This window comes from Nyctereutes procyonoides, unplaced genomic scaffold (genome assembly GCF_905146905.1).
Source record: "Nyctereutes procyonoides isolate TBG_1078 unplaced genomic scaffold, NYPRO_anot_genome, whole genome shotgun sequence".
NCBI lineage: Eukaryota > Metazoa > Chordata > Mammalia > Carnivora > Canidae > Nyctereutes > Nyctereutes procyonoides.
The window spans coordinates 370011-394140 of NW_026575024.1; the positions used below are offsets into that span (position 1 = coordinate 370011).

At 61.0% G+C, this 24130-nt stretch overlaps 2 protein-coding genes across 6 annotated transcripts; both read right to left on the reverse strand.

Annotated features, from left to right (window-relative positions):
- Positions 1-1928: 1928 nt before the first annotated feature.
- TPD52L2 (TPD52 like 2) lies at positions 1929-18537 on the reverse strand. Of its 5 annotated transcripts, none has more exons than XM_055300983.1 (9): positions 18386-18535; positions 15794-15939; positions 13203-13351; positions 12330-12389; positions 7792-7893; positions 4647-4673; positions 3755-3796; positions 2724-2772; positions 1929-2159 (listed from the first exon to the last, which is right to left on the reverse strand). In XM_055300983.1, the coding sequence occupies exons 1-9, from the start codon at positions 18402-18404 to the stop codon at positions 2064-2066; spliced, it is 690 nt and encodes a 229-aa protein (XP_055156958.1). In that variant the 5' UTR covers positions 18405-18535; the 3' UTR covers positions 1929-2063. The 5 variants fall into 5 exon arrangements, with proteins under 5 accessions (XP_055156958.1, XP_055156966.1, XP_055156975.1 ...); XM_055301009.1 differs by having other exon boundaries at positions 2018-2592; positions 18386-18537; XM_055300991.1 differs by lacking the exon at positions 12330-12389 and having other exon boundaries at positions 18386-18537.
- A 2741-nt stretch (positions 18538-21278) lies between these two features.
- ABHD16B (abhydrolase domain containing 16B) lies at positions 21279-22709 on the reverse strand. The gene has a single exon (XM_055307886.1). The coding sequence runs from the start codon at positions 22707-22709 to the stop codon at positions 21279-21281; it is 1431 nt and encodes a 476-aa protein (XP_055163861.1).
- Positions 22710-24130: the final 1421 nt, after the last annotated feature.

A 24130-nucleotide genomic window follows, 5' to 3' on the forward strand; every position in this document is an offset into this window, starting at 1 on the left:
TTGAATCTTGCAGACAGTGCCTTAAAACAATCAACAAAGGAGTCCTCCAAGTGTCCCTGTGCACACCGAGGCCTCCCGTGGCAGCGGACACATTCACCAGCTCTGCCATGGGAGCCACCTTAATTCAAGAGCTTCACTTGGCAGTCGCTGTGTTCAAGGCCGTCATTGACCTCTGCTCACAGGGCCCACCGGTCGTAAGGACGGGCAGCTGTGTCTGAGCAGGACTCTCAGGACGCCCACCGCATGCTCAGTGGCCTCCCTGTGCTCACAGCCCAGGTGTGACTGCAGGACTTCCACGCGGCTCCCAAACCGGGCCCAAACCCTTCAACGGGGCAATCTGGTTGGCCGACCAGCCTCTCTGGAGCCTGGCTTGCAGGACCCCCGCTGCTGCGCCCTGACCTGGGCCAGTTTGGGTCTCCAGTGCCAAGTTCCCCTTCCTCAGACACCCGAGATTCGTCACCACGCTACGGAAGACTTGGGATTTGCCAGGAGCTTTATCCGCTTCCTGCCGCCTCCCCCTCTGCCTTGGGGGTGGGCTCCGCGGGGGGGGGGGGGGACGACAGGCCACCTCACCTTCACGAACAAAGGGAGACGCACCACACGAGCTCACGTGGGCTCTTCCACAAAGGAATGCTTTATTGACAAATTACCCATTATTCACTTTAAGGAAAAGTTACACCACCTACTACACTTGCATCCCGCCCTCTCACCACACCCCATCCGTGATTCTAACCCTGAAGAAAACACACCGAGTGCAGTTCTTCCCACGGCACCAGCCTGGCCTGCAGTCCCCAGGTGCCTGAATTGACCAGCAGACGCTCGGGTTACCCAGAGCACACCACCGTCCCCGAAGTGGACTCTGCGGAGGCTCCTCCCCCAGGGGGTGCACAGCTCGCACGCAGGTCTCTGCCTGCTGGGAGCCAGTAAGGCACGGAGCTGCCCCTCCAGACACACCCGAGTGGGGCCCTGAATGCAAGGCTGCTGGGGTGTGGCAGCTTCAGAACGAGAATGAGATCTTTGTAGCTCCTGAGAACAGGCGACAGCAGAGTTCCAGCAGACCCCAAGGCAGGGCCGTCCCCAGCATGCGGAAAACGGAAAACGAGGCTGGAGGCAGGCTGGAGCGGAGGACGGAAGGCACCAGCCTCTCCCTGTGGGGGGTGCCGGCTCTTCCTCCTGCCCCACCCCCGCCCCCAGGGGCCCAGGAGCCCTCTGGCCAGCAGGAGTTGCCCCAGTCCTTGAGAGGAGAGAGAAGCAGGCTTCATACACTGGGGTGAAGCGCATCAGCGAATAAAACACACCAATGTCCAAGCATGCTGCCCTCCGGGCTAGATGCAGAAGTCTACATAGTGCTCAAAACCCACTAAAGAACCCTTATTCTTATATATAAAAACATTATAAACAAATAAAGCATAAGGCGATGTAAGGCGTTGTATTTCAGCTTGAGTCCAAAGAAATAATGTTTTCTAACTGAGGCTAAAGCTGCTTTGCTTAGCTTTAATTTCTGAAAAATTCACTGCATTTAAAAAATAAAGAATTTGCTTTGTTAAAGCTAGATCATTAGTGTAACAATTAGGCGGCTGCTGATAACCAGTTTCTTTTCTGGAGGGTTTCAGAAAATGGGACAGTTTCTCATTTAGTGTTTGAAATAAAAACTGAAGATCGGGTAGGGCTTTCTGGATGGATCTTCCTTCTGTAACGTAGTAAAGGAGAGGCTGAGGAAATCCCACTTATCTCATGCTTATCGCTCTCCCGCTCCTTCCACGTTCTCACCAATGAGCAAGATTCCCAAGGGCCCACGGTCCCGTCCACTCCCTGCGCCCCAGGAAGGACGGCACAGTGGTCTGCATCTACCAACTTCAATGTAAAGCATCTGCGTACAAGACTGTGTTCTCTAACTCATGCGAACACAGCAGCCACGTCTACATGTGAACGGCACGACTGTCCTCAAAACCAGCTGTGTGCGTCCGCCTGCGGCCTGGCGGGCTGCTGCTGCGGGGCAGGGCTGCAGTGGCGATGAGGGTGTGCTTGCACTTGTTCCGTGGCCAGGCAAAGCTGCGGTGGGCTTAGAAAGGCGTGTGGTCGGGCAGGGGCTTGTCGCCACTCCCGGTCGGGGAGGGAAGGTTGTCACTGCCATTCTCTCTGCCACCTACAACCTTAGACTACAGATGGGAAAAAAACCAAGAAACAAAACAAAACAAAACCAAACCCTGAGACAGAGCACACCATGCCCAGCAGGCGCTAGGCGGCGCTGGGAATCCCAGCTGCTCAGCTCCCTGGAGTCTACGCCACATGGATGGACACCGATCAGCAATATCAAGGAGCAAATCCCCGACACGGGCAACAGGCTGGCAGTATTTCCAGGGACTTATGCAGTGTAAAGAGAGCAAATCTTCAAAGGCTCCACGCTATATGGTCCCAATCCCATGACACTCGTGAAATGGTAAGTCATCGAAATGGAGAACAGATTAGTGGCTCTGGGGCAGCCGGAGGAAGGCGAGCACCAGGAAGGACGGCTGTGGGGATGAGACTGTCCACCTTGGCTGTACCACTGTCCTATCCTGCTTGTGGTGCAAAACGGGATCACTGGGGAAACTGTGTAAAAGGTACAAGGACCCCCCTGCGTTAGTTCCTGTTGCTGCACGGGAACTACGGTGACTAAGCAAGTTTACGTAAAGGACAGGTCACACCCCAACAAGACAAGTGAATGGTCCAGATACAGTTACCTTTATGGTCCCAACTCGGTCTTCAAAGGACTTGAAGGTCGCAGAATTCCTTTAAAGAGAGAAGGAGGAGAGATCAGTGCAGCGAGCAAGCGCTTGTGCTGCCCTCATAAATCTCGGCTTTAGGGTCAAGCTCCAGAAAGATCCCTGACAGCATCCTGAGACCTCACTGTAAACGCTGACAGGCCCCACAGGAGGGGGGCACAGCAAGGTCTGAAGACGGCCCAGGCCAGGTCATCCTGGCGGCTTCCGGGTCAGAGCAGGTCGGCCACACCTGCCAACTGCAAGCACAGGAGACCTGCACGTCACCAGCGGGTGAGTGTGGGGCACACGTCACTGCACCCGAGGTACACACATGCTGAGGTCACGGAACGTCCCGGGTGCTCCTGACACCAATCTCTGACACAAGTCAAGCAAAGGAAAACCAAGGACAGTTCTGGGACAAGGGAGCAAGCAGGAGGAAGCAGGCCAGGCCCGGCCCCAGCCGGCACCCTTCCCCACCGCCCCACCCCCCCGCCCCAGCCCTCAGGCCTCTGGTAGCAGCCTGTCGAGGACCTGCACACAGGCTGTGGGGGGCGGTAGCCACAGCAGATTCTCCTGTAACGAGGACGGGGGCTCTGCTGCTGCACCACAGGGAAGGTTTCCAGAACAGGCCACACCTCTGGGTGATCTGAGACCAGGACTCCCCTCCGGTGCGGATCAAAGTTTCCATAGTAGGCTTGGAGGCACCTCAGGCCTCCTGGGTGCCAGGTGTGTGCATGGCTCTCTCTGCCCCTCCCTGGCCAGCCCCACGGGCAGCTCTGGAAGCTTCCAGATGGAGCCTGTTTGGCACAATGCATTCCTCGGAGCCTCTTCCCCACTAGCTCGTTAGCCTCGATGGGGTCTTTCCAACCCTTGGCCCACAGGAGGCTGCCAGGGGAAGATGGTCTTTGGCTCAGGGACGCGGGATGTGTGAGGCTGACCGGCAGGAGCCACCCGCTCCCACCCGGCTCCCACCCCGGCTCTGAGAGATCCAGAGCACGAGTGCACGTTACCTCATGGCCGGCATACTTATCGAGTGGCGGATTGAAGAGCTGCTGCTCGCAAGCATGGTAGAGGCAGAGAGGGAAGCAGGAGTTAGCACAGGGACAGACTGGCATTCACCGCGCCATCGGCTCGTCCACCAGAACCCGACTCTGCAGGGCAGGCGAGCTCTGGCCACCGCACGACAGAAGGCCCCCGACCCCAGGGTCCTCTCCCCAGCCCCCAAAGCTGACCCAGAAACGGCACCCTGCGGGGGAGAGCTTTAACACGTAGGCCTGGGGCTTCAAAAGACTTCTGGTACAAGGGACTGTCAGGTGTCCTCACATGACTTCACAGCAAGGGAAGTGACTTTTTGGCAAAAGAGAAAGAACCAGGTCAAGTAAGTAAAAATATTTACAATCACACATTGTTCTGGATTTGGGCTCCAGGCCTCCAGGCCGGAAGGGTGTGTGACGGGGCGGCAGCACTGGCGTCAGGCTAGGAAAGCGCCACTGAATCAGCACAGAGTGGGGACCTCGGGAGGCCCGACTGCAGCCCAGTGCTGCTCGCTGCCTCACGGGACCAACGGGACAATCTCGGCTTGCGGGGACAAGCCTGCCTCTCGGGGGAGGAGAAAACAGCAGCCAGCGTTTTGGAGGAAGATGCACGGGACACAACAGTGAGAGTCAGCATGACCCGCCCACACGACCAGCTCTCTTCCCGGGGATACGTGGGGCATGAGCTCCAGAGCAAGCTCCCCGAGGCCGGGCTGCAGGCCGGCGAGGAGCCACGCGGTCACAGCGGCCAGCAAGGGGCCATGGTGCCCCTCAGCACGTCTTCCAGCCCGGCCTCCTGCAGGCCGGCCACAGACCACCCTGCCCTGCCTCGGAAGAGCCTTGCAGGCACGTCCAGCCGCAGTCTTACCTAAACGAGTGGGAGAACGGACGAGCCCTGAGAGGTGGCAGCAGGAGGAGAAGAAACACAGCGTTAGGAGAGCGAGGCCAGGGCCCACCCAGACCCTCACTCAAGCTCCAGAAGGCCACGCAGGGACCCCCATGACCACCCCCAGTCCTCACACCACTAGGGAGAGCAGGCCATGCACCCTGCCTCCACTCTCCCCAAGCCCCAACTCCGCGAGAGGCCGCGGCTCCCGCACGCACACAACCCCACCTGGGTCACAGACGAGGTGCCCGCGTGTCCATGACCCTGTTTGGAGTTAGAGGGAAGAAGCCACAGAGAGAGGAGCGGTGCAGAGGTGCGCGGTGTGCTGAGGCAGGCTCCAGCCCCGGGTCTGTGTGCCTTCCCCACACCTGCGAGCCCAGACCAGCCAGGCTCAGCCGACACGCCAGGCGGCAACAGGTTGGCTTGCATCTCCACAGGGCCCGGGCTGGACCAGAGCACACACACATATCCTGCCACAGGACCGGGGACGCCCCCGGAGCCGAGGGCCTTGCACTCCGGCTGCATCACTATGGACGACAGATTCCAAGCTAGAAATGCAAGTGTCCAAGGGCAGCACCACGTCCTCCACGACGCAGCCAGGCCCGCCACCTCTTACCCCCAAGGTGGAGGTCATCTCAGGAGTGACCCGCGTGGATGGGCAGCAGGCCCTGCCATCTCCAGGTGGAGGAGGAGTCTGAGGATTAGGGAAGGCAGGTGCCTTGTCACAGGTCACCAAGCTAACCAGAGACCCTTCCCTGCTGGAACCCAAATCCAGTCTTCTCTCCCAGACTGCCACCTCGGGCCCAGAGCATGCAAAAAGGCTCTCAGGCCAGGGCTGCTCCTGGACAAGCCCACTGAGGACACCGATTTGGGGCAAACATCTCAATATATATAAACTTCCCTAGGCCTCGTTTTCATTCTCAAGAAGTGGGGAGTCCTGAACCTCGGCTGCAAACTGACAAGGTTAAGAGGCCTCGGCCTCAGAAACCACCTGAGACCATGTGTGAGGCAATGGTGGGCACATCAAGTACTTGGAAAGGTCAGAGTTCCCCGTACTCCTGCAAACACAGCAGGATAAAACCAAAGAGCACCAGGGTGAGGCCCACCGGTAAACGGGACAGTGCCCCTGGGCACCAAGGTTCCTCCTAGGACCCGGTTCCTCCCGCAGGCCGGTCCACGCACATGCAGCACAGGTGCTAACGCGACCCGTGGCAGGCACAGGGAGGCCAGGCACGGGACCGGAGGCTACATGCCATGGCTCAGCAGCAAATGCCTGTTCCCGGAGCCAAGGGCGGGAACGCAGGCACAGACGGAGAAATGTGCCGTCGTCCAAGGGCAGCCCCATCAAGATGGCCTGCGACAGCTCGACCGCAGCCATGCACCTCAGAGCCAACACTGCACACACTTGACCGTAAGGACACTAAGATGAGCAAGTACTGCCCAGAGTGACAGAGGACACTCCTAGTGAGCACGGAACGTAGGCACTGCAGACGTTCCCTGCCTCCTTCAAATGCTCTCTTTTGAGAGCACAAGCACAACCTGACACACGGCTCGCTCCGGTGGCGCTGGGACGGCCCGCCTTGCCCTCCGTGGCACTCCCTGGGACCAAGGCCAGGCCACCAGTGGCGTGTGATCAGTCTGTCACCAGGCTTACCACAGCACGGCTCACGTGGCCAAGCAGGTGTCCCAGAGCGCAGCAGCGATGGCGTCCCATCTAATTTCAAATGAGATTTGTTACAGGAACACACCCACAAAGTCAGCATTAGCACATTACCCTGACGCCTATGGGAGGAACCACCACACACCCGCTTTGCTGTCAACTCCGCGCCACAGCTTGTAGGGCCAAATACCTCACAGCCACTGTGCTCCAGGCCTACGTTCACAGGCTGACCCCAAAGGACCCCCAGGCACAGGTGCTGGGAGCACGACCGGATCCCCAGCTGTAGGAGCGCGCACTCCTGAGGCACACAGACTGCATACTGACCGTTCAGCCTCTCCGAAAATTTGAAATTTTTCAAAATAAAAATCGGAGGGGGGCTAATTACAAGAAACTAATAAAAAAGGCTGTGGGCATCGGCCATGGGGTCCAAGTGTCTGTGGCTTCACCTGTGGCTCTGGGACCAGGGCAGAGCTCCCACCTTACGGCCCCACAAGGCAAGTGCCAGGCCTGTGAGGTGCGGAAGTGCCCAACCTAAGCAGGCGGGGAGGCAGCCCCCGAGGGGAGGAGGGGCTCCAGGGCGGGACGGCCCCAACGCTGCACACCACGCCCACAGGCATCACCAGTGTGACTCTCAACTGAGAAGACAGAAGCCTCAGCATGGGGTGGGGGAGCGGAGGCATTCCCCGGAATCCCTAAGTGAGGGGGCTGGTCCCGAGTGTGCGTCGGGGGCCAGGACGCTGGCAACGGTCACAAAGTACATGCACACTGCCGCTCCATGGTGCACGCTGGGACCCCACAGTCCTGGAGGACGGCCTGTCAAGGGCACAGCAGGGAGGCAGCCATGCCCCTGGCTCCCTGCTGGGTAGCAGAGGAGGGCCAGCATGTACGGCCGGAGCCCAGAGCAGAAACGGCTGGGCAAGCCGGAGCCGTGAGGCTGCGGCCCAGCCAAGTGGCCATCTGCTCCACTCTCCCTGGACCCAGGCCTGCTCGAGGCACCTGTGGGGGCCAGGAAGGTCTCAGCAGCTCTGGGAGAGACCATTCAGGAGGGGCCCCTGGCCTGCAGCCAAACGTTCTGAGACCTTGGAGACCGGGGCAGGGCAAACACTTGGAGGAAACAACACACCCCACCCCCACCCCCACCGGCGCCCAGAGTGACACCCCACCCCGACACCGACCCCCAGACGGGGCCGTCTTCCCTCTGTGGAACTTCAAAGGGAAGCAGCCGCCTTTACGGGTCCCGAGCTTTAGAAGTTACTCAAAAGAAACAAGGACCCCCTCCCCCAAGAAACACAGAATGGCAAAGAGGCAGCCCACAGACCAGGGACCGGGAACTGACTGGTCCAGGCTTGTGTGTCCGCATCTGTGGGTGTCAAGGGGCCCCCGAGGGGTATGCATCTGAGCCTGGGCCCCTGCAGAGCCTCCAGCAGCTCTAGGCCCCCCGAACCCTCACCCGACGGAGCATCTCACCTCATATCCCCGAGCTTCCTGCTAATGGCAGAGCCCACGGTGGACAGGGCAGCTGAAGTCTTCTGTCCCGCCTGAGAGAGGGTTTCCTGAGTCTTCTTGTAGCTGAGAAGAAACACCAGTTGAACCAACCCAATAGGAGGGGCAGCTGCCACCCAAAGCCAAGGAGGCCAGGCGCCCAGAGACCCCAAGAGAAGGAAGAGAGAGCCGTTAGTGAGCGTGCGCCGGGCCACAACCTCCCAGCTCTGCAACAACCGCCCCTGACCTCACGCCACCGCATCTAACACTCAAGTGCTCACAACGCTGACTACCTGGGACGTGCAGCCTCTGCCTGCTGCGGTGAAGAAAGACCCACAGGGGCTCTGGATTGGGGACAGAACCCAGAAAAACCCCTCGTTCTGTTACTTTATTTGGAGAGCCTCTCCTATCAAAACTCCACCAAGCCCGTGGGGAGATGCGCTGGACAGTGTGGGTGTGCAGCCCTGGCAGGCCCGGGAGCCCCTCCAGCCCCCATCCTCCTCTGCGGTCTTATGACCGCCTTTCTAAGCTGGGGGACCTTCATCTCAGTGCAAATGGTGGCTTTGGATCAGTAAAGACCCCCCTTTCCATGCCCTCCTGCCCCATCCACCTGGGCGTGCGTGCATCCCAGACATGGACCCGCGACTGCAATGTCTGTGAGATGGCCACAGGGACCACAAAGACACCGTCGGGCCCACCTTGGGAGCTAACACCTGGCAGGGCCAGTCCCTGTTCAGCTGCCACCATAAACAAAAGACCAGCAGCCTGAACTCGAGGGCTCGTTTCTGGCCAACCTAAGGAAACAGCCTGTGATGCAAGGCTCTCGAGGCGCCTGCCTACTCTCTGATGCCTTGTAGGTGTCACCAGGTTAGAGCGGGGAAGGTCAGATGGCACCAGCAGCACCAGCACCAGGGCTTCTGGGCCCCTCCCTCCCATCCGCTCCCCAGTGTCATCTGCAGGAGGTCCCACTGGGTGCTTGCTGCTCCCCCTCCCCGGCCCTCCTGACCACTCCAGACAGCCTCTGAGCCCCACCCCCGCCAGGCGCCACCCTGTCTGTCCCCACCGTCCTGTCCTGGGGAAGCCCTGCCTTGCGCACTCCTGGAGGGGCCTCCCTCTATTTGGCAGGCTCTCTCACAGCACGTGGGGCCTTGGGCTTCTCTGGTGCCCAGAAGGGCTTAGGACTCAAAACATGTGCTTTCTAGCAGGTGAGTTTGAAAACATGGTGAAGTCACCAGAACAGGAAGTTTACCTTACTTTCCAGGAAGACCTATGAATCCAGCCAGGAACGTATGAATTATGGAGAGAAAATAACCTAAAATCTTTACTGTAAGATTTGCTCTGGATCTCCTAAGGCAGTAACTAAAGTCTAATTCTGAATCCAACCTTTAGCCAAATCTGACTCCCAGAAATCCTTTCCCCCATGACAGAAAGGACCACAGAACTGAATGGGAGTGGAAACTAAATGGAAGCACGTGTGCAGCAGCAGCCCCGAGAACTCCGGGGCTGGGACCTAGACAGGCCGCCCGGCGGAGGGGCCGACCGCAGCTGGTCCTCACTAGACACTGGAGTGCACACACTCCTCGTGGGACGCTTTCCACACACCCAGCTGTAATCCTCCGAGGCACCGCCTTCCAACCTGACGGAGTCCTGGCCAGGAGCTGCTACCTGCACCACACTCGCCCGGGGTCAGCAGAACCGTGGCAATAAAGGGAAGGGGAAATGTGCTGCACACCCTCTACAACACAGCCGGCTAAGGAAAGGCTCTGGAACCTTCTCTGGGGCCCCTGACTTGTGGTAGTGCTTTGGGCTGCTCCACCCCTCACCCTTGCCTGGCAAACTGCGCTCTTCAAAGTGAGCTAAAATAGGTTATCTGCAAGAAACAGACTGGAAGCTTTGGCCATTGCTGATAAAACACCAACTACAAGGTAACTTATGAAATGAAATGCGCATTTCGTTTTGAAAACACTCAGAAAACGTCTTCAAGCCATTTCTCGCGAAATAACGGGTACGTAAGACCAGGAGAAGCTGTTTGTCGAAGGCAAACGGTCTGAAGCAGAGAACTGAAGGCAAAGTCTTCAGAACCTGTGTCCACAGGCGAACTGCAGTGGGAGAGCCGGCAAGCGTGTGCCGAGCACCACGGGCCACGAGGAGGCGCAACCCGAGGCTGACTCAGACTGGAGCCGGCCACGAGACAACGGACAGGAGACCCTGGCCATGGGCCACGCCGAAGGGCACCACCCCCCGCTGGAGAGCCACGCAGATTTCCCACACCCCACCACCCTCAGGATCTCTGGGGTGTGGAAATGAGGAGTGACGAGTGACTCCCGTCAGGGACGGGAACCTCCAAACCAAGGTGGATGCGCTGGAGGGTCCCTGACGCGGAGGCCAAGCTCAGGCAGCGACAGGGCTGGGGGACGGAGCCAGAGTCTACACGCAGGGAACTCAGGCCCAGACAAGCTCAAGGCTGCGCCGTGCCACCCTGGCCAGAGCCCCTCTGAAATTACTTCTATCTTTTAGGAAAACAAAAGTGTAGGACCCTGACCGATACCAGCCTCCCTCCATCACAGTCAGCATGGGGCATCAGCTGGATGCACCTGCTCCTGGCCCCTCCCCTGGGGCCGATGCCACCTCTAACTCTGGGTGGGCACAAACCCAGTCTGGACAGCCAGAGCCGTCTCCGGCTCCCTGACCACACTGAGAGTCCAGCGAGACCCACAGCGGCCACCTTGCTGCTGGGCGGCAATACAATGACTCAAACCTGCACTGCAGGGCACCCTCCTGCACCAGGGAGGAGTCGGACAAGGCCGACACCATCTACGTCTGCGCTGTCACATACAAACGAAGGACCCAACACACCAACCACGGCTACGGAGTTTACCTGGTGCCACCTGCACATCTTCAGCTCTGTCTACCAATAGACAGAAGCCGGTTAGGCGACCCAACGAAGAGAACACACCTCTTGTGCACGGCAGTCTGAATAAAGAACTAGTTCCCTGAGATGAGAAAGCACGCGTAGCATCGACACTGCCTATGCCCAGCACGGCTTCACGAAAAGCAGCGCTACAGGCACAGACGTTTTTGCTGACGCTCAGGGCAGTCGCACCCCACCAGTGGCCTCCTGCAGCAATGACCAGGCAGGCACCTTCACCCCAGGGAGTGCAAGGCAGCCAATGTTTCCAGTCATCCCACCAGGAGCTGGGTCATCGTCCTCCTGGGCCGGCCCTGCAGAAACGCTCCAGCCCTCCGGAGTGTCACTTTGGCAACTGCTCCACAAACGGAATTTGGGGTGAGGCCTCAGGGGAATGGCCGCCGTCTGGCAAGGTGCTTGGGAAGGCCACCCCACCAGCCACTTCCATGCCCAGAGCCACAGGCTTCTCAGAGGAGTCACAGTTGTAGTTATTTGAGACGCTATCCTAGCAACCTGTTGTCAACCGGTTTTACAAACAGCACCAAAGTCTCCCGAGATTCTTTTCAGGTTAATAAGTGCGCACCATGAGCCTGCTTGGTGCCCAAACTACACAGATGACAGCCACTGTCTCAACCTCAAGAACGTCTGCAGGTGGTGGAGGCATCCTCCGATACAGCCCCGCAGACACAACACGCCAGGGTGTGGCCATGGCTGCGGTCACACCAAACCACACCAACGGCAGGACCCGCCAGAGCGCCCTGGTGCCCAGCTCCCCTGGTGCCACCAGGCTGTGAAGACTGCGAGCACAGAGCCAGCCGACCTGGTCCCAGGCACACAAAGACCAGCTCATTAACAACCATGTCCTTCCAAACACAAAGGACTGTCCGCCATGCTCTCTGGGAGCCCCCACTGCACTTCCTCCGCAACAAAAGGGAAAAGAATCCCCGAAAGTGAATAGCTTAACACGTGACCCCACCCAGTTCAAAGGAATTATAATCAGATTGGAGCAAAGATCAATGAAGTGCTATTACCATGCATAAGGATCTCAAATAAAACATCAGGACTCACTCTGAACTACAGCTCTGACACGAAAACCGATCTGCGTGTTTCCTACTCTGCTAATATCCTGTGTGGCTGACACCTGGTGCCCCGGAGACCAAAGCGGCTCCTCCAAGATCCCACCAGCATGGCCTGTGCGGCAGCCCTCACCCAAAAACCAGCGCCAAGTCTGAGTGAAGCTGTGAGAACCCCTCCTCTGGAGCTAGGTCTGCAGGAGAAAGACACCCCCCCACCCCCCAAGTGAACACCAGCATCAGTCCCGATGGCGGTCAGCCAGTCTGCCCACTCGGAAGGCTGAGGGCTGCCTACCAGCCAGAGATGCTCCCAGACCCAGCTAGGCCTCTCATCTAAGGGATGCATCCGTGGCAACCAGAGGGAGGCACCCATTTCACAAGAATTATACTTCCATTTGTGTTTAAGAACAGAAAAATACTAAAAAGAAAATAGCCAAAAGACACCCAAACCAGGTTTGTGCCAAGTGCGCACAGCCTCCCTGTCCCTAGGAGTGTGGAGAGGAAGAGGAGGGGGAGGGAGGTGTGACGGCAAAGGCACTCACAGGTCTGACTGGGTCACTTTCTCATTCCACTCTCCAAGTTTCTCAGAAGTTCTCATATAGCTAAAAACAGAAAGTCTGTGGTAAATCACGTAGAACAGTTATTTTAACTAAGGTTTCAAACTACAGGTGCAATGCCAGGGAGCACAGAGGAGGGCTGGAGAGCAATGCTGGGTGTGCAGCCCGCCTGAGGACAGGATCTACCCACCCCTCCTCTCAGCACCTGCTGGGCAGGCCCAGGGGAGGCCGTGGCAGAGCCAATCAGTCCTCTTCCTATCATGCCAAGCGAGGGCCTGGACAGTCCACGGAAGACAGCGCTTGGGGAACGGGACTGCTGTGAGGAGCACGGAAGGCAGTCACCCTTCGGATTCAAAATCTAGGACTTCCTAAGACAGAGAAATAGGATTTTGTAGGTGACTTTCGTGAAATGTGATTCAACCTCTCGGCAGGGACGTGGCTTCTTAATGGGAAACATTTCCCCAAACCGACCCTCCAAACATCGGAGGATGTGTTTCAGAGCCATGCAGCTGTACTCCCCAAGTTCAGAGAACTGAGTCACATCTGGGTCAGAGGTCCTGGGGCTGTGATCACAACGTGCTCATGAGAAGGACTTGTGCCCACTTCGGCACACACTGAGCTATGGGATCACAGAAAATCAGTCTCGTTAAGGGCCTCATCAGTGTCCTCTCAACTTTGGACACTGGAACACACTCTTGTCAGTTTCTGCTTCGACAACTACCTAGCGCATCCAACTGCCTTTTAAAAGCATGTGTAGACTCTAAGCTCTTTGCACACCAGGGGTTAGGTCAAGGACTCAGAACCTCTGGCTGGCTGCTTGCACACAGGCATACTTGAGTCCCCAGGGCAGGTACCTACGCGTTCGAGACCTGCACGTCATGCCAGCTCCTGGACAGGTTCTGCTTCAGGCCTTCCAAGGCAGAGAGGCCCAGCTTCCTTTTCAGCTCCGCACAGTGCCTCTCCTTAGCTGCCAGGACCTGGCGCAGAGTGACAATTTCCTCTTCCACCTGTAAAAGCACACAGTTGACTTGATTAGTACCAGTGTTGTGGGAAGTGACTAACATCCTCACACACACTGCAATGAGAAGTTTCTCGGAATGCTCTAAGGACTTTCCGCTTACAGAAACATAACCTGCGTTAAGAACGGAGTCTGTGTCCAACCACCACCCTGTTTTTATCTGGTAGTGGCACTCCAACTTCTTCAGGAAGACTGTCTCATCCCCCCAAGTCAAGTGGCTCTGGTGGGGCTTGCAATCACTGTGCCCACCCATGCATCACCACGCCAGGCCTATCACAGCTCCATCCCACCCCCGCCGGACGGGGCACAGGTGTCTGAAGAGTCAAGCCCCTCTCCTTCTGGGCTCAGAAGCTGGAACTGCTGGCAGCCAGGACCCATCTGCACTGGGAAGGGGAGCTGACAAACAGATGGCCGGCCAGATACCCAGATAACAGAGCAACAGCCCTTACGGGAACGCATGTGTTCCTGGGGTCATCTCAGGTCTTGGGAACGGCAGTTACCCAGGCCAAAAGTAAATTCCCTTCTGTGGTTAAGGCAGTTTGAACTGGTAAGAGAAAGACTCCTGACAATAAAGACCTGAATCTTCTGAGGCCGTAAAATTAACAACAACAACAAAAAAGGATGCAACTTGAGAAAGAAGCGTTCTCTGGAGTTTCACAACACCAGATGTCTGTTTTCAGCTCCTGTGTCAACAGCTGCCATTAAAAAAAGGGGGGGGGATCCCTGGGTGGCGCAGCGGTTTGGCGCCTGCCTTTGGCCCAGGGCGCGATCCTGGAGACCCGGGGTCGAATCCCACGTCGGGCTCCCGGTGCATGGAGCCTGCTTCTCCCTCTGCCTGTGTCTCTGCCTCTCTCTCTGTCTCTCTGTGACTATCATAAATAAATAAAAATTAAAAAAAAAATTTGAAAAAAAAAAAAAAGGGGGGGGGTCCTTCTCTTAAAAAAGTGGTTGTTTGGAATAAAGTGATAAAAAGTAGCTCAGAATCCTTATATCATTAGTTTTCCATCAGAAAACAGTTGAAACAAGATGTAATTTAGAAACATAGGATCATCTAAGGCCCAACTATTACACATTACTCCAGCAGTAACAACCAGTGATTAGAACATTCCACTCTGGTGTGACGATGGATAGGGTTTGAGAGTGTGCAATCCAGCTGTGTTAGGGGAAGTTCACGCTGAAAATTTTAAGTGACATAGAACTTCTCCACTCTGCAGCTCAACTCTGAAATGACCTAGTGCACAGCAAGAGCCTCACTGCATTGCCTGTTGCTGGTCCCATAATCTTCACTCAACTCAGAAACCGCTGAATCCTTTTCCCCCTTGGTCTGAAACCCGGTCGTGGCTGAGGTTCATCCGCCCACCTAGCCCTTTTATCAACACAGGGCTCATCTCTGAAGACAGCGCAGAGGCCTGTGACAGGCAGCACACCAGCTCTGACTGACAGATGCTACACTCAGATACTGACAAATTCATGTCCCCAGGATTTGTTTTTTTAAAAGATTGCGTGGTTGGTTGGTCTGTTTGTTTGTCCGTCTGTCTATCTATCTATCTATCTATCTATCTATCTATTTACTTATTTTCATGAATGATAGAGGCAGAGACACAGGCAGAGGGAGAAGCAGGCTCCATGCAGGGAGCCTGACGTGGGACTTGATCCCAGGTCTCCAGGATCACACCCTGGGCGGCGGGCGGCACTAATCCGCTGCGCCATCGGGGCTGCCCCATGTCCCCAGATTTTGAATCCCAAGTGAGTACCACTAGATTCTGCATCACACAGTAAAAAGAAACATCTCCAGCAGAAGCTATAAGTAAAAATCGTACTTAGAAATTTTGGGTCTTAATTATCACTTCCTCTGAAAAGACTCACTTTAAAATGATCACATGAGGGGCACCTGGGTGGCTCAGTGGTTTAGCATCTGCCTTTGGCCCAGGGTGTGATCCCGGGGTCCTGGGATTGAGTCCTGCATCAGGCTCCCTATAGGGAGCCTGCTTCTCCCTCTGCTTGTGTCTCTGCCTCTCTCTCATGAATAAATAAATAAAAAAAAATTTTTTTTTTTTTAAAAAGGAGATCCTCTCTGCATCTTTAAAAATAAATAAACAAAATGCTCACACAAAGCACTTTTTACAAATTAAATGTTTAAAAAAAAAATGAAGATCCAGGGCAGATGGCTTGTGGAGTCTCCAAACTATCAAGTGTTAATTCTAACGAAGAATCTCCCAGTAGACGGTGTGCTCAGAGCAGCTGTCCCCATGCAGACGTCCTCCTCATGGAGTACTTACAAGGCGCTGAGCACAGACAACGTGGCCACAAAGAGCAGTTTCTGAGGGACTCTAGGAATGCCCTCTCAGGGCAATTTCTGCAGAGCACAGCCAGCTCTCTGCCCCCTCATTAGCTCATGGTTACCCCAGGAAAAATGGCCAAGACACAGCACCTTTGCAAGCTCAGCCCTAAGCTCCTCCTCCTCAGCCTCGGTCAGACCCTCCGCAGCAGGAGTCTGGGCAGCCACCGCCGTGTCGACAGGGACATCGGTCATGGAGTCGGACAGCAGACCTTTGTTAGGAGAATTCAGGTTGATATCTGCCAGAGACATAAGGCCAGATGGTGTCAATACGAAGTTAAAGAGAAGTGGACGAGGTCGAGGTCTCCACCAAGGAAGAAGGAGAGGGTGAGAGGACAGGCTGGGGGGCGGGGACCGTGGAGAGAACCAACACCTCTGCCCGGACAAGCTCTGCAGGGATGGTTTGGCATCAGGCCAAGGGCACCTCAGACCACCCAAGGTGCTACTTCAGGGCACAAGAAAGGCAGCCAGACCCCTAACCGCTTCCCCCATGCGAGTGCACTTTCCCGAGATAGGAAACCTTTGCCACAAACAAAGCTGTCAGACCTAACAGATCTAAGTTTTAGAGCGGAGAAACCTAATGCAGCTGTAAACACAACAAGCACCACTTCCAATCAACCAATCCGCAGAGCACACACTAAAATTACACACCAGGAGCATATGCCCGTCATCCAGCCCCAGCCGAGAGTCAGCAAAACAAAATACGCCTTGTAGTCTGTCCTCGACCCTCGCTCCACAGCAACACGCAGCGAGGCGCAGGGGCAACACTGCTTCCGCACCTCTGCTGCACCGGATCGGGTTCCAATTCCTACACTACCTCCTCTTTGATTTAAAAGCATCTTCCCGCCTGCACTAAAAGTTGGTGAGATGCCACCCGAGGAAACATGCGTCAGCTTCAATTCTTCCCAGCTCCGAACCCACGGCCGTCCTTCAGTACCAGGCAATCGGCACCGTGTCTAGCACATTTAACAGTAAAGGCACAGGGGCACTTGGCTGGCTCTTGATCCCAGGGCCGGGAGCTCGAGCCCCACGGGAGCTGTAGACGTTAAATAAGTAAGTGAACTTTTTAAGAAGGAAACAAATAAAATAGACGTGAAGTCACAAAGGTTGGAAAGAAGTTCTTTAGTCGCAGATTATGTTTCTCTAGCGGAAATCCCAGAGTGTGCTAAAAATAGACTGCACTTAAAACCGAAGACGCTGGGATCCCTGGGTGGTGCAGCGGTTTAGCGCCGCCTTTGGCCCAGGGCGTCATCCTGGGGTCCTGGGATCGAGTCCCACGTCGGGCTCCCTGCGTGGCGCCTGCTTCTCCCTCTGCCTCCGTCTCTCTCTGTGTGTCTCACATGAATAAATAAAATATTAAACAAACAAACAAACAAACCAAAGACGCTCTATTTGGCTTATTCCCGTCACACGCCCCGGGACAGCTGAGGTCAGCACCTCCTGGCCACCGATACCTGTTCACGACATAAAGCGGGTCCAGTTTGCCAAGAGGTCCTGAGCTCAACCTACCTGATTTGGCTTCTGCGTTTGTATCTGCTACGTTGAACCTACTCAAATTCGCCACATGCCTTAAAACCCCCACTATCGGGATCCTTGGGTGGCGCAGCGGTTTGGTGCCTGCCTTTGGCCCAGGGCGCGATCCTGGAGACCCAGATCGAGTCCCACATCGGGCTCCCAGTGCATGGAGCCTGCTTCTCCCTCTGCCTGTGTCTCTGCCTCTCTCTCCCTCTCTGTGTGACTATCATAAATAAATAAATATCAAAAAAATAAAAATAAAAAAAAAAAAACCCACTATCGGGATCCCTGGGCGGTGCAGCGGTTTAGCGCCTGCCTTTGGCCCAGGGCGCCATCCTGGAGACCCGGGATCGAATCCCACGTCGGGCTCCCGGTGCATGGAGCCTGCTTCTCCCTCTGCCTGTGTCTCCGCCTCTCTCTCTCTCTCTCTCTGTCTCTCTGTGACTATCGTAAATAAATAAAAATTAAAAAAAAAAACCCACTATCTTTCTCTTCTGTTTAAAAAATAACAATAAACGAACGCCCGCGGACACGTTGAGCCCACAGGCCTCACCCCAGGGAGAGGCTGGGCACTAAGCAAGCAGGCCAAGGCGCGGCGCGTCGGTCCGGGGAGTCCCCGCTGCCCAGGGCTGTGCCATCCATCACCTGCATGGGGCCAACACAGCAAGTCTCAAGGGGTCACCCCGAGAACCGAGCGAGGCCACGTGCGAGGCGGGTCTGCAGCGCACCCGGCACGCAGCAGGCGCCAAGCAGCTCCTCTCGTCCCGCCCAGCTCCGCAGCAGGCCCAACGCCGAGCCTCCCGCACCCGAGCTAGGGCAGGAAGAGCCGCGGACCGTCTCAGAGCCCGGGAGCCCCGCAGGTGCCCGGGGCGGCCGCGCAGGAACGCGCCGTCAGCGCCGTCAGCTCCGCTCGGCCGCCCGCCCCCAGGGAGCCCGGGCTCCGAGCCGCGTTGCCACCCGAGGGGGCGGAGGCCGGCCGGGCACGCCGCCAGCGGCCCGGGCGGAGGCAGGGGCGCCGGGGACCCGCCCGAGCGGCCCGGACGCCGAGCCACGACCGTCGGAAGCTTTGAGGCTCGCAGCTGCAAGCGAGCCGCGCGGCGGACGGAGGCGGAGGGCCCGAGGGTCCGAGACGCGCCGCCGGGGACGCGCCGAGGCGCCGGCCGCGGGTACCTTGGCCTGCGGAGTCCATGTTCGCGCGGCGGCCGGGCCGCAGGGGGGTCGGGGCCGGGGTCTCGGGCGCCGGGCCGCACCGGGGCTCGCCAGCCGCGTACACGCCAGCCAGCGGAACCGCCTCAGCCACGGCGGCGTGACGTAATCAGCGACGCGACGGCCCACTTCCGCCTGCCGCCTGCCCCGCCCCCGCCGGCTGTGTCCAATGAGGGCGTGGCTCGGCCCCGTCCCTATTACCTGCCCCAACCTGATTGGCCGAGGCTGCGGCCGAAGCCGGAAGGGGCGGCCGGTCCTAAGGGATGCCTCCGTCGGCCCCCCCGGCGCGGCGCAGGTGGAACTGGCCGCGGGGCCTCGGGGCCTCCGGGAGGGGGCAGTGGGAGGACTGTCCGACATGGCGCCGGGCAGCCTGGGGCTGGCCTCTTCCAGGCAGCGCCGAGGCTAACGCCGCGCACAGCCCGCTTGAGGCCCCGTGAGGCCCGCCCGCCTGACTCTGGGGGTGGTTCCTCCCCTCAGTTGTTGCGGGGATTGCTCCGCGTTACGTGGGAAAAGGCGTGTCCGCGCCGCTGCCCTCCCGTCCCCACCCCCCGGCCGCGGGCGCCGGTCTGCGCATGCGCCGCCGGCCGGGCTCTCCCCCCCCCCGCCCCCTCCGCCCCGACCTACCGACAGGCCCCGAGCGCCGGTACCGCGATCCCCCAGGGCCCCTGCGCGTCCTTCTCCGGCAGCCCGGGAGCCGGGGCGGGGGGGCGGGGAGCGAGGCCGGAGGGATGGCCCCGGGGTCACCAGCAAACGCCGGACTCTCGCCGGAGCCAGCCCTGGACCACCCGGTGGTGCTGAAACAAGGCCCCAGGCCTCCCCGCTTTGGCTCGGAGTCGCCACTGCGAGCAAACCCTTACGTGGTGCTGAACCCCTCCGGACCTGAGCCTTCGGACCGCGCCGCCCGGAGCCCCTTCGTGTATCGCTCAAGGCTCACCTGGCCACAGGCGTCCCCCTGGGGCACCTGCTTCACCTGGAAACAGGCGTCGCCCCCCCCCCCAGTGCCCGCCTCACCTGGGTGCAGGTGACACCCCCACCTGCCTCACCTGGACACAGGCATCCCCCTGGGGCACCTGCTTCACCTGGAAACAGGCGTCGCCCCCCCCCCCAGTGCCCGCCTCACCTGGGTGCAGGTGACACCCCCACCTGCCTCACCTGGACACAGGCATCCCCCTGGGGCACCTGCTTCACCTGGAAACAGGCGTCGCCCCCCCCCCAGTGCCCGCCTCACCTGGGTGCAGGTGACACCCCCACCTGCCTCACCTGGACACAGGCATCCCCCTGGGGCACCTGCTTCACCTGGAAACAGGCGTCGCCCCCCCCCCAGTGCCCGCCTCACCTGGGTGCAGGTGACACCCCCACCTGCCTCACTTGGACACGGGCATCACCCCCCCAGTGCCCACCTCACCTGGGTGCAGGTGCCCCCCACCTGCCTCACCTGGACACAGGCATCCCCCGGGGCACCTGCCTCACCTGGACACAGGTGTCGCCCCCCCAGTGCCTGCCTCAGCCCTCACCTGGGTGCAGGTGCCCCCCACCTGCCTCACCTGGACACAGGCATCCCCCGGGGCACCTGCTTTACCTGGCCACAGGTGTTGCCCCCCCCAGTGCCCACCTCACCCGGGTGCAGGTGACACCCCCACCTGCCTCACCTGGACACAGGTGTCGCCCCCCAGTGCCTGCCTCAGCCCTCACCTGGGTGCAGGTGACCCGCCCACCTGCCTCACCTGGACACAGGTGTCCCCCCCCAGCACCTGCTTCACCTGGCCACAGTCATCCCTACTCCTGCCTCACCTGGCTGCAGGTGTCCTTCCCACCCCCCCAGCACCTGCCTCACCTGGACACAGGTGTCACCCCCCCAGTGCCCACCTCACCTGGGTGCAGTGCCCCCCTGCCTCACCTAGACACAGGTGTCACCCCCCAGAGTCCACCTCACCTGAGTGCAGGTGACCCCCGTCCACCTGCCTCACCTGGACACAGGTGTCCCCCCCCAGTACCTGCCTCACCTGGGTGCAGGTGAGCCCCCCACCTGCCTCACCTGGCTGCAGGTGTGTCCTCCCCCACCACCTCAGCACCTGCCTCACCTGGCCACAGGCATTCCCCCCCCAGCGGCCCCCCCCCCCCGGGAGCATCACAGCCACGTGTCACCGTGGCCTGTGCAGTAAACGTCTGCCCCATTCGCCACCTTGGTTTGTCTGGCTCCCGCTCAGCCGACCTGGCTGGCCGCAGTCCTGGGGCGGGGACAGCCAGGGGCCCCCACCTCCTGCCGTGTTCCGCCGGTCAGCGCGGCTGGGCCCAGGGGCGTCTGGTTCAGCGCTGCACCCTTGGGCCGGGAGCCCCGCCCCGCCTGGTCCGGCCCAGCCCTGGGGTGGCCAGCGCAGGTGTGCCTGCGCCCCACGCGGCCTGCCTGAGCACCAGGAACGCGGAGGTGGGGAGGGGGCCCGGGCGCCCACGTCGCTCTCCTGCTGCACCTGCCGCGGGGGCTCCGGGACCACCGTCCTCTCTCAGCGAGGGGTGACGGGCACGGACCCCTCCCAGGACCGTCCTGTGTCCTAGGCCAGGTCGGGGCACCTCGGGGAGCCCCCCGCCCGCCTTCCCGCCTTCCCGCCTTCCATCCCGCGGGGGGATCGAGGCACCACCGCTGGGCCGGGCTAGGCTCTGGCTCCTCCCGGGAGCTGGGAGCGCACGGAGGTCCGCGGCGTTCGGCGGGGGGGGGGGGGGGGGGGACCAGGGGCGAGGGGGTGCGCGGCGCCCTCCCCATTCAGCAGGTCGGGATCCCCAGGCAGGGCCGGCTTTACTGGTGTGGGCGTGGGGAGGGGGGAGCGGGCGCGGGGCGCTGGCGGCCGCCGCGGGCCGCGGACTACAGCCTCCAGGGCAGCTGGAAGTCCTCCGGCTCCAGCGGACTGCAGTGCGTGGCGTCCACCGTCCTGAGGTGTCTGCGCGCCAGGAAGAGCGCGAGCTGGCGGCGGCGGCGCGCGCTCAGGCCCCGGCCCAGCCGCCACGGGAAGGGCGGCCCGTGCGGCCCGCAGGCCCCGGCGTCCGGCTGCTCGGCCTCGCGGCGCGCGCGGTAGGAGCGCAGCAGCGCCAGGCACCGCTCGTCGTCCGCGCGCGCGCGCGCGTCCAGGGCGGCCTCCCGCGCGGGGCTCCCGGCCCGCAGCCAGCGCGTCACGGCGGCCAGGCCCTCGCGCGCCATCAGCGCCGGGTAGCGGTGGCGCAGCAGCCGCAGGAGCAGCTGGTCGCCGCGGTTGCCCTCCACGCCGCCGGCCGGCAGGGGGCGCGGGGGCCCCGGGGTGCCCGCCGCGTCGTCCCGCGAGCGCCGCAGCAGCAGCACCGGGCCCGGGTAGCGGCACAGCGGCGCGGCCACGTCGAGGTGGAAGTGCTCGCGCACGGTGCGCACCACGAGCCCCTTCCAGCTGTGCGGCATGACCTTGCGCGCCAGCGGCACCAGGTCGTCGAAGCTGGCGTCGAGCACGAGCGCGCCCAGCTCCGGGTGGGTCACGGCGGCCCCGGCGGCGGCGAAGGCGCCCACGGACCAGCCGTAGAGCACCACGTGCGCGGCCGGGAAGCGCAGGCGCTGCAGCGCGAACCTGACCACCACGTCCACCGCGTTGGCGTCCTGCCCGGGGGACGGCGCGCCCGAGCCGCCGCCGCGGCGCGCGTGGTGCCAGCCCAGCACCGAGTAGCCGGCCTCCAGCGGCGCCCACAGGCAGCCCATCTCATAGAAGCCGGCGTTGCCCTCGCAGCAGATGACGAGGCGCAGGCCGCGGCCGCCGCGGCCCGGGTGCGGCCGCCGGTCCATGAACACCGCGTCGATCTCGTCGCCGTCGCGGGCCGCCAGCTTGGCGCGCAGGCCGCCGTAGCGCTCCACCAGGCGCTCCTGGCCCCGCTGCAGCAGCGGCAGCAGCGCGCGCGCCATCAGGGACACGGAGCCCGGGTACACGAGCCAGCGGCCCAGCGAGTGCGCCAGCGCGTAGCTGGCCAGCTGCCCCGGGAGCTCGCGCAGCTGCAGCAGGAGGCACAGCGCCGGGCCCCGCGCCCCGCCCCGCGGCCGCCCCGCCGCCTCCCCGCCCCGCGCCGCGCCGCGCACCAGCCACACGCCCGCCGCGGCCGCCGCGCACGTCAGCGCCCGCCGCCCCCCGCCCGCGCCCGCGCCCGCGCCCGCGCCCCCGCCCGCGCGCACCGCGTCCCAGCGCAAGTCCACGGGCGGGCCGCAGAGGCCGTAGCTGCAGCTGGCGGCCAGGTACAGCTTGAACACGTGCACCAGCGCCTTCACGAAGCACACGACGCACATGGGCGTCCAGGCGCCGGCGCTCCGCGGGAGCCGTGCGCGCGGCGGGGGCTGCGGGAGGCCGCGAGGCTGCGGGAGGCCGCGGGGCTGCGGGAGGCCGCGGGGGCTGCGGGAGGCCGCGGGGGCTGCGGGAGGCCGCGGGGGCTGCGGGAGGCCGCGGGGGCTGCGGGGCCGGGGCCGGGGGCGAGCGCCGCGCTCGGCCGGCTGGGGACGCGCCTCTTCAGGCCCCGGCCCTGCGGCCTTTGTGACCCGGGCCTGGGGGTCCGCGGCGGCGCACGTGCCCCCATGTGAGTCACTGTTGCTGGGAGCGAGGCGGCCCCTGTGACGGCGACAAAGGCCTCGGCCCCGCCCCCGCGCGCAGCCGCCCACCCTCGCCCACCCTCCCGTGCCTGCGGCTCCCGTGGGGCGCCCATCACACCTGGAGCAGCCCCACCCCCACCCCCGGAGGGCGGACGGCGGCCCGGAAACCTACAGCCTCGGCCTCTTCCTGGCCAGGAGCCCGGCCTCGGCAGCAACACGCAGGGCCTCCCTGGCCCCGGCCGACGCCCGCTGTGGGCCACCATGGCTCCCCGCCTGCCCAGGTGCTCCCACCGGGGAAACAGGGGTGCTCAGGCTGCGAGCTCAGGCACTGGAGGCCCCGAGGAAGGCCGCTGGCAGCAGTTCTCGGCCCAGGAATCCCATGCACCTCATCACCCTAGGGGAGAAACTGAGTCTGGCCACTCAGTTTCAGAAACTCAGTCTGGCCACTCTGCAGGGGGTGCCGCAGAGCAGTGAGGCAGTGCGTGTCCAAGGTCCTGTCCCTGTCCCCCCACCCCCACCCCACACCTTCCTTTCCAGGAAAGGGGGTGAGCTTGGGCTGGAAACCCCCCACCTGTTCTGCATCCTCTTTCCGCGGGTGCCAGCAGAGGCAGTGACCTCCAGGTAGGTCCTGCCTGGCGGGTGTTCCTCATTTTCAGCCCCTGGCCAAGCCCTCCTCCCCACTCCTCACTCAAACCAGCCCGCAAGCTGTACCTTCCTCTTTTCTGGAGGGCTTCGGTGGGTTCCTCTTTTTCTCCTGCGCTCGAGAGGGCCGGCCCACCCGAGGGCAGAGGGGGCAGGGGCCAAGCCAGGCTCTGAGGGCTCGTTCTATAGTCGCCTGGACCAGAAACAGGGAATTGGGCAAACCGAGGCAGAGCCTTGGAGTCGGGCAGCCGGACCCGCCTCACAGACCCAGAGTGTTCTGGGCAGGGGGTTCCAGGCCCCCGCAAGCCCGCTCTGCGCCCCTGTTCCATGTAGCTGCGTCCCCTGCAGCCCAGTTCCCACCAGGCTTGTGCAGCAGAGCTGCAGGCTGCTGGGGTCCTTAGGGGCTGGCAAGCAGGTGGGGTTGACAGAGTGAATTGGGAGGCTGGATATCCCTCCACTGGGGTCTCCAGCTAAAACACAGA